At 34.3% G+C, this 17,850-nt stretch overlaps 1 protein-coding gene across 25 annotated transcripts in view; it reads left to right on the forward strand.

The window, feature by feature from the left end:
- The window catches only part of ERC2 (ELKS/RAB6-interacting/CAST family member 2), a 525,223-nt gene that overhangs the window by 437,588 nt on the left and 69,785 nt on the right, over window positions 1-17,850 (forward strand). The window contains exon 22 of one of the 25 annotated variants that reach the window (XM_083795048.1): window positions 16,374-16,489. The exons of the other annotated variants lie outside the window; for them this stretch is intronic. Coding sequence (XP_083651174.1) covers window positions 16,374-16,421 — 48 coding nt within the window. The 3' untranslated portion in view covers window positions 16,422-16,489. Of the gene's footprint in view, window positions 1-16,373; window positions 16,490-17,850 lie in introns of those variants that run through there. 25 annotated transcript variants of the gene reach the window in all.

The raw sequence follows: 17,850 nt of genomic DNA on the forward strand, positions 1-17,850 counted from the left end.
ACCAGAGGTTGAACTTCTGTAACAAAGTGCCTATTCATTAGACATGATATTTCCTGGGTATCAGGAGGGTATCAGCAATAGCCTTTTATCAAAAAAAAGATAAGATTCCTCCTTTCCCTATGACTGAACCAACCCCATGGAGGAGCAAAAAGGGGAGTTGGGTAAGAAAGTTTTTATCCTGTTGCAGGTAGCTAAGTTGCTTGCTTTCCATTTGGCATTAATAAAATATTTTTTTCAGTTGCAGATTACTCACTAGCAACAAATGTGTTTGCCTAGAAATACATTAAGTATTTTAATATTTAAATAAACGTTTAGATTTAAATATGCATTGTTTTAAATTAGTTGATCTGCATCTTTCAGACCTTGACAATCATAAATATATATGGGCTTTTCAGTAAAAACAGACCAAGAGAATGAATGAAGTTAAAGTTGATGGAAAAATAATTAGTTTTATATAATAGGCAACACCAGCTGTAGAAAAAAAGGATTGAAAATTTAAACAAAAAAGATATTAAAAAGTGGCAGCCTTTGGCCTGCTGTAATTTACATACCAAAAGGTGACTTACACTTTAAAACTTGGTTTCTCCAGTGCTTAATAAAAGCAATAGAAGTCACAACAAACTCTGGCTTGCCATACAATCCCCTAAAATGGAACAGAAAAGGAGATTATCCTGAGATAATGCAAATTGAGAAGCACTTCATTTTTCAACTAAATTTTATAGGTCTCATGTATAATGAAAAAAAAATCTTTTAGAATAAAATTCATTTTGCATAGATTTTTTAAAATATGATTATTTTCTCCTAATATGAAAAACTTTAAACAGATTTCAAAACTTTAAAAATAGTCTTGAAAATTATGGTTAAGTTACTTTGTTGAGATATGTTAAAGAGTGAGCACCACACTCAACTCATGGTACTTGTTGACAAGTCTGTAGACATGCGTTTTGCATCAGATTATTCCATGTGTCCTTACAAGAGAAGGAGCAAATCAATTTTTTTAAGTGGTTTGGTTGAGGCACTGTTTGCTTATTAATGAGTCTTTACTCAATGCTTAAATTAAAAAAAAATGTATGCATATTGTATGTAAGAACAATATTTTTTTAACAGGAAGTTAAAAAAAGAGTGGAATGCAACAGAGAAAAAAAATGTAAAAAAGGAAATCATTATAGGAAACACCACCAGAAAGAATTGAGCATCCGTAATATACTGGTGCTGGGAGCATGAGAAGGCAGATTCTACATACAGGTGTCAGTTGTCAGCAAGAAAAGCATGCATTGGAACTGGCTATGAACTTAAGTGCGCGCACAACCATATCAAATATACTTACAGCACAAACAATTTCCTATATCTAGTGTCACACCACATATGTTTTAATTCTTTCTTTGCTATTTTGCTGTCCCCGTCAAGTGGTTTAAGGATGCTGTAATATTTCAAGATTAAGTCAATGATTCTATGATTCAATCTGTATCTACTTTACAAGCACCTATTTGTGGATGGGTTGTAGTTAAGTCTTGAGAGGTTGTAGTTAAGTCCTGTCTGGGTTGACTTAAACCTCCTTGTTACCCTGAAGAAGTCCATTATGCCAGCTTATACTTCTAGACACATCTACATTCACCTCCACTCAGTGTGTAAATAACACTCGTCATTGCCTCTGAATGTAGTAACAGTGCAAGGATGTCTTAAGTAGCCTAAGTGGATCTAATCATAATATTGAGGGATAGAAGGGGTTGAACTCTCAGGAACATGTGTGTTAAAATGTGGATGAAGTGAGAGTGTTCACTTACATTTTCTTCCGCATATTTGGTTTTAAGGTGTTGGCAGCACAAATTCTACTATACTGTGGTGATTCGTTAAAAAAAAAAAAAAAAAGTCGATTCCTCTTCCTGTTTTTCCCCTATATTTTCCAGTGTGCCTTCTAAAATCAGATATGCTACACTATTTCATCTATCATAAATTCTCTTCTCCATGAATGGCTTGCTCATCAGTTACAATGTGTTCATTTTTAAAAATCCCATTAAAAATCCCATACGTGAATTGGTGTCTGAATGTGTGCATTCTGCAGTACCACGTTCCATGTCAGTCCTCCCTTGAGAGGTGCCTACAAGTGTAACATTATTTCAGTCCCAGATGTTTTCAGTTGTAATCCCTATACAACATGGTAAAAGCTACTGGTAAAAAACCTTTCCATCCAGTTTTGGTCAGTAACTGCCAGAACATCAAACAAATCTCTGAGTACTGGACTGTCATGTTTCTGTAGAGTTCTCTTCATTTAGGCTTAGGGAACCATAATAACTCATGCATCTGTAATGTGCTGACGCTGACATAACTGGGCTCACCTAACTAAGGACCAAACTAAAACATCTTTATGCTGGAAGGCAACCCTTGGTGTCAAGATTACTGCCTCCCTTGCCAGAGCTTCTTTCTACCAGGACGTGTTCAGGTTGGTTGTGGGTCTCTGTGCTGTATAGGTGTGTTTCTCTTTCATATCTGTGGCAGTATTCTTCCTGGTCCCTCCAGGACCAGGAATTGCTGCTTTTGGAATCTGAAAATTCTCTTAATTAAATAGTTTTTTTTGGAAAGGTACAAATTACCTGGAAATGGCAGTAAATGAAAAAACTTATGCATTACTTCTTGTTATTATATTATTGTTAGTTCCTGTACATCATTTCATATGGCCTATATATTAATTATTTTGTTATTAATATTGCTTGCCTTTATTTAATTTAAAGTGGTGAGCAGGTTAGAAAAAAATAAAATAAATGGAAAGGAGGGTCTCTGCCAGGATAGGTCAAATTTTAGGCCTTCTAATTGTGATCCTTGTCACTATAGAAAACAACCAAAGAAACAAAACTGCCAATCACTCTATAATTCTGTGAACACATTACAGTCTATTAGGTTAACAGTGTAAATGTTTATTTAAAGAATATTAAAAAAAAAAAAGTCACTGGCCCAGCATGATAAAAAATCAAGGCTAGATTAAATACTGTATTCAGCCCTGAAGCATAGGTCATAAGAAGTTTATGTGAAGAATGCAAAGCCTTTGTCTCAGGCACTTGTACTGTAGAGCTTACTAGCTGCAGGATCAAGCCTGTACAGAGTTTTGCCTAGATTTTGTCATATACACAAGTTGGGAGTGCTTCAAAAGCATTAACATTTGCACTTCCTGTACGTTGTAGGTAATTTCACCAATTGGAGTACTAACCGTGGTTAGTTACGCTGTTATGTATATGTATATATACACAGTGATGTTGAATGGAGAAGTAGAAGGATGTGTGCCTTGTAGTAGTTGGGAAATACAGACATGGTGCCATTTCAGTTCCTTCTAAAGGGAATGTAAACTGTTTTTCTGTAACAAGTAATAATTGGCTATGAAGACCTTACATGCTATAGATTATTTTTTCCCATAGTCCCTTTTGGTCGAGCATTTGGAAAACTGAGTGCTACAAATATGTATTCTTTCAAATCCTCTCTTAAAACATAAATAGAAGAAGACTATCTACCCCTTTTACGCTCTACCCCCAAGGAGTGATTTATTTATGGGAAAACAAACATGTCAGTGTTCCACTGTGTACTGGATCACCACTTGGTGTTTTATGTGCCTCAATTGTTGTGCTTTCAGATTGTAAGTCCCAAGGGGCAGGGACCATGTCTTCTTTTGTTTGTACAGCACTGAGCCTACTGTCAGCACCCTATAAATAAGAAGTAATTATAGTACTACGTACCCATGTATTTTGAAAGCTTGGGTCTGCTCCTGTTGAAATGCAAGAAAAGAATTTCCCTTTTACTTCAGAGACACAGGATACGCACTGTATTAGCTGGCTGAATTTGATTTACATTGCAGTTTCTGTGTGTGTGTGTGTATGTGTCTGTGTGCGGACAAGATTAAAAACTGTAATACATCCTTTACAACCAGGGTGCTTTATAATATGAAGCTGTATTTTGATTGTTAAATGAATACATTGGAGGTGTTTTGAATTAACAATGCTGTTTCAAAAGATGATAACCAGTTTTCCAAAGCTAACAACTTAGCTTATTAATGTGATAGTAAAATAAGAAATGAAACTGCTGCCAACTGTGGAAAGTTGTAATTAGAATGGAAAATTCCATCATTCTACTCAATAGACACAAAGGTTTTTCTGAGTGCAATGAGTGCAGAGAATACCAGAACAAGAATAGGAAACCTGTTTTGAGCTACTATGCAATCTGAAAGGCACACCATTATTTTTTTTTTTAATATATGTGAAACATACTTTAATGCTGAGACCTTGTGTGTTAAGGTTCTGCCTGAAGTGAAGTTTTACGGCCAATTTATAAGGTCTTGCAAACAGGAGTTTACAGTGGAAACAGTGACTCTTACCTTAATTGTGGCAATGTCAATAGCATTGCTGTAATGAGGATCTGGCTACATTCCATCTGTTGACCACACCAATGTTTTTTTGTGCATCATAAAAGAAGTGTTTCCCCTCCATATTTGATTTTCCACGTCAGTCCCTCCTACGCACTCCAGCCCTTTCAGTTTATTGGAATCCCAACACGTGAGCTGTGTAAGTGATGGAGATGTGTGTTTGCTCACATGATGGAGACATCCTAGCCCATGCAGACCTTGTGGCACGCTTTTTCAGATGCAGTGACTTGCCTTTGCCACTTCCCCACTGCCAGCTAAGTCACACTGGGTACATACAGTTGATTAACCAGTCAGTTGCATGTGGCACATGAGTTTATAGAACTGGAGAGAGGAAGCAGCACCATGCTGTAAATGTATGAGGTCTTGCAGCAGGAGAGCATGAGATGAGGCCAAAAGAATGAATTTCATGTTTAGCACATGAGACTTGGCAGATCTGCTTACTGGCATGTGTCTGGGGAAAGCTTGTACATGCATTTGTGTAAGCAAGAAGTCATGCATTTGAAAAATATTACCAAAAACAAACTGCATTATTTTAAATGAATGCTGAGCAATTTTAAGTCTAAGTCACCTTATTGTTTTTTTAATCAAGGCAAGAATTGAATAAATGCACCTACTGAAGTAGGAATAAAGTTGGAATAAAACATCTCTTAAATGAAATACAAATATAATATCTTTTTATATGAAGCAAATGCTGCCCAGATGTGCATGCAGAGTTTCATAGAATATAGCTGCCCTTGTTGTTCAAAGGTATGTCTATTACTAGAACATTTAATGGGTGATCTAATCTTTTCCAATTTCAAAGGCTTTTCTACCTCCATCAAGGTAAGATGCTGTGAACATTGAAGCCATTCAACACGATGATCCTACCACTTTTAAACTCACACTTCGTGAATGTTTGGGACCTTATACCTCTTATGCCAGGAAAAGAGAAAATTTACAGTGAAGTGTCTTTGATACAGACCTAAATAACTGTGTTATAATATACACAGCTAGTTGTGGTTTTTGTTTGTTTGTTTGTTTCTGTTTATTTGTTTTCCTGAGCAAAGAAGAAATAAAGGAAAAATGTGGTATTTTCTTGATCTCCTACTTGGTTTTTGGTAGCGTTCAGCCACATAGCTATCCAGGTCACAATAGCAGAGTTTCTCTAGCTGTGCTCTACTTTCTCCTCCATGTCAGTTCTGTGATGTTTTTGCTGCTCCTTTGTCACGTGTGGGAACCCCACTACTCAAAGCACCACCCACTGAAACATCCCTTCTTCTTTTCTAGCATGTACATGTTCACATAATAGCACATGCTTGTATTTTGGAGATTGTTCTGATGCTCTCATACGTCTACTGTCTAATAAGTCTTCTGAACTAGCAATTTTGGTAATATGTTGTCTAAGCCCCTTCTATTAATTTGTGTAGTAGGTTCTCATAGGAAGTAGAACTTTAGGAAACTTAATGCTGATGTGCCTGAGGATATGTGATTCAGTTGTGTTACGCACATGAAGGCTATATGCATGCCAGTTTTGGCCCTGAGTAACTGACAAAGTTAGTATCAAATGTATTATGAATATTTTTTATGAATGCTTTTAACCTAATGAGATTTCTAAATATTAGTCCTTAGATCTTTGGGAATTCATTGTGCATCAAAGTGCTGCTGTAGTTTCGTTCTCAAGGAACATTTCTTATTTTTTATCTTGTTGTGTACCAGCTTGCTTTCTGTAGCGTATCTGCTGTTAATGCAGGAGAAAAAAATACACTCCCAGATTTTATGATGAAAGCTGGTCAGTAAACTTTGTCTTTTAGGTGCTCAGAAATGTATGTGGTAAATTGGAATATTTTAGGCCTGTCTCATTTTGGATTTGATATCTTTAATAAGAGATTGGCTCTCTGCCATTTAGGCGCAATATTCCAGGACATGGTGTCATTCCCTCCTTGGCTGCATCAGGAAGTCCAACCTTTACTGCTAGTATAATCCACTTGTTCCTCCAATAACTTCACACTTTCTCTCATGCTCCCTTCAGGTGTGGAGAAACTCAATATCCAAATCTATAAATTCACCGCTGTGTCACCTTTTAAATCACTAATAATGGTCTTCAAAAGCCTTTAAAACTGCTGTCTGACAAAAGAGGTGCAAATGATGAGCTAAGCTTATAAATACTAATTCAAATCAGGACTGTATTTGCCTTTTTACTTTTATTTGTTGTGTTGTTGGTTTTGTTATTTGTTTGTTTTAATATTTATTGTTAATATTTATTTTATCTTAACAGGTGAAAATTACGTTTAAAAAAAAGGTATTTATGTAGTGAATAGCATGATGGAACTTAAGTCCTCAAATGGATAATTGTAACAGTGCAATTATAATGGAACTCAATAACTATGAATGTTATAAGCAATGTGATTTTAATTTTTCACTTTCAGTAAAAAAACATTACATCACATGTCAGGAAATGTTTGTATGCTTACGAAAGTTTATCGAAAGCAATTCTGTAAAAACAGCATTTCTTGGGCATTCTTGCATAGGTCTGTTTGGGGGACCAGGGAGGCTTTGCCCTGCTATTTGACATGATTGTGACATGCTTTGGAGAGCTAGGAAAGCTGGATGGTCACTCTTAACAGCCATTGCATCTTCTTGCTCTGAACTGGGTGTTTTTCCACTTTCTCTTCCGGTTACCATTAATTTTGACTGCTCGGGGAAAATAAAGTCTTAATCTGAACACCTCTTCTAGAAGCCATTACTATCTGATATACTTCACTTCCTGTCTGTAGGTGAAGAAATGGCATGATTTCTGAAAGTGTGAATTGCTAGGATTGATAGGTAGCTTTGCTGTTAAGATTTTCTGTCTCTGAAAGATAGTTTCTTTGTTTTTCTTGTTCACATTAAGATCTGTTGTTTGTATGTTGTAAGCACACTAAATGTATGGTCACGGCAGAAGATAAAGCAATCTTTATTTAACAAAACCTTAAGAAGAGCTAAGCTAAGCCAAAGCTTAGCTTTTATACAAATTTTTGACATATCAGAGGAATACTATAATCATAAGTGTCATTATTAGACAGACCGTGGTAAATAATCCCTCTCAGCAGGGGTAGCTGCTCAGTTAAAAATGTGGACCTAAGAAAACACTATTGAAACAAAAGGCCAAACTTGGTCAATTGGGATCCACTAGTCAACTAACCTTCTTCAGCTTTGTTGCGTGCACTGCAACTGCAAACTGTAATCATAGCAGAGCAATGTAAACATGGAGTTTACATTACTGGGCTAGGTATTGAGTCCTGGAAAACTTTTCCTTTCTTCTAGTACCATCTCATGAAGTATTTGATATGGGAAAAGCTTCAGGAATTTAAGAGTGGAAAAGAGTTTTTTATGTTTTAATTTGTTACTGTGAATGTCTCATAACTGATGATAATGGCTCTGACAGTTTAGGGAGCTAATCAGGCATGGCAGAGTGCAAGTGATTGAGAAGGTCAGTGCATGAGTGTTCCACAGATCTCACCTGATCATTTGCTTTGTGATTGTTGTTGCTTTGCCTTTCACCTTCTACTTAAAAAAAAAAAAAAAAAATTAAAACAAATTATTCCAAGCAGATGATCAAAAACAAAATGTGAAAAAGATATAAAGACATCCATCTAATGTGCGTCATATGGATTTATAAGACATTTTATGTGTTTAGGGAGAATTAAAAAGCATAAATATTGTTGTATATAGTCTAGTAGCTCTCAATTTCATTGTTTTGAGCATGCAGCATGGTACTCTGTAACAAACTTTGGCTTCTTATCATTACATACCTCAGTGAAATGTTTTTGTTTGCTTCTTAAAGGTCTTAAGCATAGAAGGTCAAAGTTGGCTTATTTATTTATTTATTTTCCTTGATGTAGACGATAAACATTCAAAGAATCACAGACTTGAAAGATGCTTATTTTGTTCATAGACAAAGGTGTTTGGAGCCTTTGAGGACAGGGTTGATATATCTGTTGGAATAACAATAAACAAGTTTTGTTTTATTAAAGCCAAAATATATTTTCAAATGTTGGTAATAAAATTGAGTCTATAAAGAAGCTAGGATATTAATATCAAAGGTGAATATTTCCATACTAGGAGATGCCAGCTTGCAAGATTCATAATTAGGAATGTGATTCAAAACTGTTGTAGCTATACCTTTAACCCACAGCCTTAATCTTGTACTGTCATAATGCCAATGACTTCTATTTTACTGTGCAGTAAAATACAGTCTTCAGTACACTGTAAGTATTGCTGTAGTTGAGTATTAATTTATTAATAGATGATACATTTTCAGCAGGCAAATATTTTATACATTTAATATTTTCTAGTATTTCATCACATCATTCAAACATTCATACTCCTCCCTCCTTCCCTCCTTCTCCCCCACCCCTTTCTTTCTCTCTTAAGTTGTTTCTTCTTGTGTTTATCCTGGTCATCTGAAATACAGCAGCTGGAAATTAGGGAGTAAGTCAAGGTTTTCTTTTACTTGAAATAATTCTTGAAGGTTCCCTTTTGTCTAATTTTGTCCACTCGTGATTTAAAACAAAAGACACGAACCAGATCATTATTTTTGTATTTCTTCTGTCTCTTTTTTGTCTCCTTCTGTCTCTTATTTTTGTCTCTTCTCAGGTAAGCTTATAGGTCAAAAAGCAGAGAACAGAAACATTTTGGTAGTTCTGAGCTATGTAATCTAGAAGATTCTATTTTTTATCATTTGCTTTGTCAGTTTTTATCACTTCAAGATTCTAATATTTTTTGGCCCATACCTGCATATGGATACATTTTTTAAAACATGTTTTTGCTTCCATCTTTAATTTTTTGGTATGTCATATGATGTCACATACCAACATATATGATGGTATGTGATGAGCTGAAAAATTAGACAAGAACATTCAGAGCAAAATAGTTACAGTATGCTGGGAGGTAAAGTTCAGGAGAAAGTAGATATGGAAAATAAATATCTGGATCTTGGAATGAGTTATGGCATCCATTTAGGATGACTGGAAACTAGTGATGAAACTAATTATAGCATATATTTTGCATAAAATAAATAAATAAATCACAAGACAGGTGAGAAATTTGTAACAAGGAAGACAAACATCAAAAAATTGTGGTGGATTCTCTGTTATTCTGAATCTTTAGCTTAAGATGCTGTGTGTGTTCCAGATAAACCAAAAATTCTGGATCTGTTGAAGGTATCATTTGAGGATTCATTACGGACAATGTCATAGAGGGACTTCGGCTTTTTCAGTTTTTTTCTCCTGGCTTTATCCATGATGGAAGCTATACAAAGCAAAGGATCTGGAAATGTGTTAAGAATTTCACATAAAGTAAGGAAGATTTAACTTTCTCACCACTTGTACATTGGTGTCCTCCAAAATTAAGGCTTTCCTGTGGAAGCTCATGCACAAATACTTACTCAGTATTTATTTTTGATACCCCTTTTCATACTGCTTTTTTTTTTCTTTCTTTAAATGCTTTTATTCAGAGTAAGCACGCGATCTGTAAAGATTTGGAAACACTGCATTTAAATAATTGCTTTGGTCCCTTCTTGAAGATATAAACCTAAGAAAACAGACCATGTGTGTGATATAGGAGAAAAAGCAAAGGAGTCAGAAAAAAAATAGTTGCTCAGCTGCAGCTCAATAATGGGAGATAAATAAAGCAATGTCTCAGATACCATCTTCACAAAAGGAAAGGAAGGAGAAGCCCAACACCAATGTTTTGATCTGATCTCAGATACCTGGCATATAAGTGAAGCTGTATGCACTGGCATTGCAGTGGGGAAAGTGAATTGCAGCCTTCTTTTCTCCAAGCAGGCCTCTTTACCAATTTTGTGGCATAATTTCTATCTCAGAGTTAAAAAATAGTTGAATACATTTGTAGTCACTAGGTGATTACTTTGCCTAATGAAAGAGCTTTCATGCTGTAATACTTCATTTGGTCTTTACTAGTGCTAAAGAGGCAATTATCACTCTTACTATTTTCCAGCTTGACAGCCAAGGGGGTCTAAAATGCTTTTTCTGTCTGATAATGTGCTTAACTAGCTTTCAATGGAGTTGCATATCATGGTTCACTGCCCCTTCAGTTTTTTCAGGACCTAAAGTGACTGGCTTAGTGACTAGCAGTAATGTATCAGTGCAGATCAGCAGCAGATAATTTAGTCTGATCTTGTTTGATTTTATGGGTCTCCTAAAAACTTTGTTTCCACATACCTAACAGCTTAACAGACAGGCATATGATTTCAAGCTGCTAAACTTCAAGGACTTTTTAGAAGGGGCAGGAATGCATGGTAGGGGAAAAAAGGGTGGAATTAATGCTGAGAAAGAATTTGACTCTGGTTTATACTCTGTTGCCTTTCATTTTTAGACGTCTCCACTGAACAGTACATTTCTGTGTCTTTGTAGCACAAAAAATGGATTGACTAAATTTTAATAAATAAAATGTTTTCAGATGTATACAGTTCTCATGTTCGTTGAAGAGGAAAAGAGAAAGTTCTTTACAATTCTAAACATAACTTAATATCTACAGTTATGGAATTCTTTAAGTTATTATTATTTACAAGTAACTTTTGTAGAAATAAAGATGCACCTTTGAAGTATTTAAATAATACAGAATTTTAGTTGGACAAGGTATCCTGGATTTTGTTGGGGTTTCAGACTCTATTCTGACCTTAAAATGTAAATGAATAGATTAAAATGAATAATTACCTTTGAAATAGGAAAAAAAAACAAAACAATTTTTGTCATTTCACTTTATGCATTGAGGTTAAAAAAAAAATAAAGCACAAATATCTTATGCCTATATAAAAAATGGAATTCTGATGTAAAAAGTAGTGGACTAAAGGGAAAATGTATGCTAGTAAGGTGGTCCTCCATTCACTGTCATCTTTGCGAACCAACAATTTTATGTGAGGCATTAATTTAATAAGGTAGCATTTTCACAGCATTCCCATAGAAGGTAAATACAGTATCTTAACAAAACAATAGTCATTTGCAAGATCTTAGGGAAGATGAACCTGTTTGCATTGTTATGAATGGTTCTTGCCCTAAAAAATTCAGGCAATAAACTTGCTGAGTTCAACATACATTGCAGACAACCATTTTGTCAGCAAATAAATATGATTTTAAAATACTTATATTTTACTTTTGTCCAAAACTGACAAAGACTTTTATATTTCAAATGGCTGTGACTGCTGTCATTTATTCTACTTACTTGTTTTTTCTCCTGTTATAGTAAGCATTCACATTCAATAAACTAACTAATAGCAGGTGACCTTTATTTTAATTTTAGACAGGATTAACCTGAATCAAATTATTGGTGGAATGCGTGCAGAAGAAAACAAAATACTCTAGCAGAGATCTATCTGGTATTAACTAGGAATCTCAGGGTCTCACTTTTATATGCCTAAGAGCTTTATAGATTTATGGAGTGTAGGTAGGATTGTTTCCTTTTGTTTATTTATTTATTTTACAGTTAGACATGGTATTACTGGTATAAGCAGGCATTTCCTATATGCAGAATAGGAATTACTGCTAATATAGTTAATAGAAGAAAAAAACTAAAGGGAAATGCTTTAAGGGCTCTTATGGTACACCGTAGTATTAAACGCATGGCAGCCCATAGACTCAAAATCTTACAGTTTGTGTGTGATGTCACTTGTCAATTATTTGCCTGTGGTAGCAATACTGATAGTGATATCACACCTATGAAAACTGGAATTCATCCAGCTAGGTTTGAAGGTGTGATCTCCAATCCATCAATATCAGTTGATATTCAACCATTACCATCACTTCAAATTATAAAAGCAAGCTTTACCTTCACTGAAACATGAGTGTTCAAGAAGCCCATTCTTTTTAGTTTATGTTCTACGTTCCTCTGAGAGGCCTTTAATTGCAACTTTAATCATAGTTAGTATCTGGTGTTAATTAATGTTAGTAACCTACACTCTTCTAATAAATTTAAAGTTCACAAAATAACTTGTAAGTAGGAAATATTTCTATTTTGAGAAGCTGAACTATAGAGATGCTACAACCTGTTCACAAATTATTTTGTACTTATTTATATTGACCTGTTTTGTGACAAATTACAATCCTAGCTTCATTTTGAATTATTTACATATCCTATTTACTAGTTTCTGGATAGGCTTATTTGTATAACGTATTACGATTTGCATTGTGATTTGAGAACTGAAGCAGTTGGTAGGCTAAGGAAAGATATTTTATAAGCTGTGAATAAAGTCTACAGAACAGCCAGACTGAATGTATATTCAGTGAATGCACAGATACAGTAATATTTTAAAAACATTTAAGTGTAAAATATATTTATCAGTTTTATTTAATTATTAAAATAACTTTAAATATATTTAATCAGATCTAAGTAGCAGCATTCCCTCTGGCAGTAAAATAGCTTTAAAAATTTTTAAACTTTTTTTTCCTTCTATTAAATATAATGTGTATACAAGAATATTTTATTCCTATCATGCTAGAGATTTTTGGTGGTCCTTAGAAGAACCCCCCCTGAATTATATCAATATATGAACATTTATATCAACATATCAAATATATAGCAATAGTAATAGATCAATATGTCAGTATATCAATATCATATCAATGTCAAAAATTATAACCATACTATTTTTGACAGAAATAACTTTTTCAGTAATAAATTAACTTCCTCTGATGTTTGCTTTTCTTTTCTAATACTTTTTTTTTCAGCTGTCTTGAATAATTATCAACAAAGAACTTGTGCATCTTTTTATTTTATAATTCCAGCACTTCAAAATTCTCTTTCTGGCTCTGATAACAAAGTGAAACAAATTAAATAGGTTATTACAATGAAACAGTAATATAGATTTATCTATCTGCATTATATATTCCCTATTTACAGACCTGCATAGTATCCTTTCTCATTTTAAAGATTGTCTGACCTTTCATTTAGTTGATAATTTTATGAAATGATTTGGGACGCTTGCCAAGCAAGGTATCTGTCTCAAGACTTTGCACAAATGCTTCCATGTGCTAGCAGAAAAGGCAGAGGATAGAGGTTAAAAAAATAAACAGTGTGGAGTGGAAATGTCTTTGAAAAGGTTTACTGTTTCCTTTACTTGAAGAGGTGTTCTGCATTTTAGCAGTTGGATAGCACTTTTTGTGGATGTACTTTTTGTTGTCCAAATAAATGTTTGTTCAAATTTGTTTAATTTATTGGCTTTTAGAAGAATCCCACCTTGTGTTAGACCATTAGGTTTTAGCAACTAGGATTTCCTCTGCATTATCAGGTCTGGGACTAATGACTTAAATTTTCAATTTGGGACTGCTTCTCTTGTGCTAGGTCCAGAGCTACAGCTGAGAGGTTGTCTCTCCTGTTTCTTCTGTGTCATCTGCCATCGCAGAGGGGATTTTCCCAAAAAGTTGATTTGAGGGCAGTAATGGAATCCAGAGACTCATGAAGATCCTTGAGACCGGAGGAAAAGTGTTTGAGAATAAATCTCAATAGGGAAAAAAAAAAAAAAAGGTAAAGCAGCTGCAGGAGTAAGGTAGAGCTGTGCAGACAGGTGAGAAATAATGGTTGGTGGTTCAGGAGACAAGGAGGAAGGCTAGGACTGCTAACTTGTGAAGGAGTGGGTTTGGAGGGCACAGTGCAGGTCTGAGTAAAGGGATGAGAATGATTGAATACAGAAGCTGGAGGGGAAATTGGAGCTGGCTGAGGAAAATCCCTAGAGGTAGTAACTGAGGAGAGTCCAGAATTCTGAAGGTGTGGAAACTTTTATGTTTTGCTTGTTCAAACTTGTAAGCTGGTAATATTGCTATACCATAAAAGTTTTATGCGTGTGTGCTATTCACATATTAAGGAGATTGTACACAAATAGACAAATTTTTGGAAAGCCATTGTGTAAATTTAAAAAAATAATAATTGTCGATGCATGTGTATGCTTTAATCATGTTAAGCAGTTAGCATTAAACTAGGTGACAGAAAGAAGGATCAGCTTCTCTATACCTTTTTAATCAGTGAAGTATTTGGTAGTTTCTTGCTCCCAGGAGATTTGCAGTGACAAAACCTGTAATGTGATTTCAGTATTTTATCTTCAGTATGTATAACTGCATACATATCAATCATCTTGTCATTTTTTAATAATTATTTTGTAACAAGTTCCACTATTCTGATAAAATAGAATTCCCTTGAGTGGGCTACATAGCCCAACAGCTACTACAGGGCCTAAATATGTCAACATTGGCAGGTAGTTCTGTGATTATTACTTTTTTTTTTTTTTTTTGGTCATCTACAAGATAAAAGCTTGAACTCAAAAAAGGTAAAGTAAAATAAGCTTATAGAGACAACTACATGCTTTTAAGAGAAAAAAGTAACAAAGAATATATCAAAAATGAGGATGATGTGCTTAATTAAACCTCCATATGATAGTTTTTTGTTTAGGATTTCTGTGTAGGACCTCATAAAGGTCCACGTACCTCTATGAGAATGTAAGTTATATAGAATAATTTAATGTTGGAACAGAGTATTGTTAGAATATTTGACTTGTTTTGTACAGTTTTTTGAGCCAATACAACTATTTAATTGACCTAATTCAGGAATTTAGACATAAATATAAGCATTTATTTTCCAAGAAGGCAAATTCTTTTCATCAGCAGTGTGTACAAAATAATAGCTGTCAGACTCCCGTGGTTGTTTTTTTATTTGACAGGGTCTAGTTAGTAAAGTAGAATTTAGAGTAAAGTTGAAATTGCATGAAATTCAAGCATTTCATTTTGTGAGCATGGTACTCAAGTGAAGTCAGAAATCTATAGTAACTGGGAAATATAGCTTGGGTTTCTGGAAAGGTGGTTCTGAAAACTGATGCTGATGTATTTACACTTGATTTGGGAAATTTTCTGTCAACTTTTTGTGTTTTTTATTTTTTTTCATGTCACTAGTGCAGCATTACATACTAAAAAGTATATATTTATAATACATTGCAACCTACTTTATAACAAATCTTGGAAGTATGTGTAGTTCTGTTCTCTATGTAGTACCCCCCTTTTAGGAAGATTATTAATGGAAGTCACATTCCCAAGATTGTTGTACCAACAGAGAAAATCTTAAATTGTTTTCCTCTTCAAATTACTGTTGACACAGGCTATGGAGCACCTACTATTAAGATGAGGTTGTACTCTTAATCTGAATGATGATGTAAATCTTTCTAAATTTTCATTTGTTAAAGGCTGCAGTTATTCTTGCCATTATATTTCTTTGCAAAGTTCTACACACAGATACAATGCTTCATAAGTGATAACTGACAGTACACTGTGTCTGCTACAACCTAGAAATATTCTTAAGGGCATTCAACAAGTGCGATAACATCATTAACGCTGAGTTTGGATTTTCTAGAAAGAAGAACATAAAGTTATGTTTAGGTATTTAAACATAAAGGTATGTTTAAATAAATAACACTTTTAGTGGAAGAATGATGAATAATCTAATACCACCTAAAAAAGCTTCAAAGTCAGTCTGTCAGGTTCTTTCTGGCAATGAAGTTCTTGCATTATCTTTTTAATGTTGAAATCAGTTCAAGTCAGTGAAATTTTTTTAATGAACTTTGGGGCACATCTTCAAAGAAACCTGCTGTTGAACCTGCGGAAAGGCCAATGCCTTTGAACTGTGGAAAAGAAGTTTATCCTAGATTAGCTTGATCTTTTAGTTTACTCTGCCTTCAAATCTAGTAACAAAGCTTTAAGGATAACCCTAAACTGCTGCAGTGACAACCTTAAATTGATGCGTTGCTATGGATAAATTCATTACTTCCCTCTAGTATTGGCATTCTACATTTGGAAGGATGGCAAAGATGTTTATTTTGTACTGCGAAAGTGAATATTTTGGGTCTCATGGAGCACTATGTTTTCCTTAGTTTTGTTACTACCTTATAAATTGAAAATTTAACTTGATTTTTGTTTTCATTCTCTCTCAAATATTTCAATGTATTTCCATCCAGTTCAGTCTTTCATCACCCGAATGTGGAACAACGTGTCTTCAAATGTGAAAGAAATAATAAAATCTGGAACAAATTATGAAGTGATGGAGAAGAGAAACACATAACTGTATGGAAACAAACATTAATGCATAGGCTCTGATGCACATAAGTCTGTTTTGAAGGACACTTCATTTTTAGTTTGATCTTCTGCTTTCAAATTTTACTGTAATATGATATAACATTTGCTTTGGTGAGTACTTGAGGAACCTTTGGTGTGAACAGTATTCTTTTTTATAGAAATTCCTTTCGATTTCAGATTTTGTACTCTTTCCAGGTTACAATAAGAAAAACATGGAAGAGATTTTTAATAGAAAAACAACATTCAGTGGTTTGCAGCTGGCAATCACAATGTCTATACTACTTCTTTTATTTTGTAAAGCATAACAGGTCAATTCAGTATCAGAGCTGAATGTGTTCTTTCTCTGGTCAAAGTGAAAATACAGGACTACCAAAAAAATGAAGAGACCACTAGTTTTTTCCTTTCAGTCATTCCATTAAATGTATTTTTAATAGCCATTTCCTTTTGTGGAATCAAGTAGAACAAGAATGGTTATCACTCACCTAGCCAAAGAAAATATGCCTCATGTCTAGAAATATTGACTTCTGTAACTGTCATTATTTGATGCCCACTTTGACTATACATTAATATTCAATAACACTATGTTAAAAGTGCAGTAAAACAGAGAAAATCTCTAGATCTTCTAGTAAAACTATCAAGTTTATACGTGATATAAACTATCTTCACAATCAGATAAAAAATGTATTTATAAAACTGGATTTTTGAAGAGGAAAGTGTAGAAGAAAAGAATATAAAATGTGGCTGAAAGAATTGAGAGTAATTGAAAATTGAAATTGTATGGTCGTCCAGCATTTAACAATTAAATGATGCTGTATTTTTCAGTATTCCATTTTATTTTGAGATGCAATCCTTGCCCTGTCAAAGTTAATGGGAATTTGACCACTGAATTAAGTAGCACTGTTTTATCCTTCATCTATGAGAAGTATTTTCTGCTCCTTCTTCTTCTTCTTTTTCAAATTTTTCATGCTATATACTGTATAGTTGAAATCAAGTACCACACAAAAAGTTAGCTGATCTAATAGGCTGATTCCAACAGAGCAGACGTTTTGAATCTGGACTTTCTTAGTTACTGAGGGTATAGGATTTTGAATGCTTTTATCCTTTTATTGGTGAATGCACTAAAGTGCATGCAGACAGAGAATGTTAAAGCGGCAGTCAGATAAACTTGTTAAAGCAGTGGGAGTTTTTCCTTTCTTTCTACGTGACTTTATCATCACAGTGGAGTTAAAAGGCAATTAGCCCTTCAGCTCTTTTCTGGCCAGTTTATTGGCAATTTACACACAACTGTTGAATAGACAGTGCCATATTAAAAATTCCAATGAATCTGGCCTGGGGATAACAGACTCTAAATTTTAGGTT

This window comes from Anser anser (genome assembly GCF_964211835.1).
Source record: "Anser anser genome assembly, chromosome: 12".
NCBI classification, from domain to species: Eukaryota; Metazoa; Chordata; class Aves; order Anseriformes; family Anatidae; genus Anser; species Anser anser.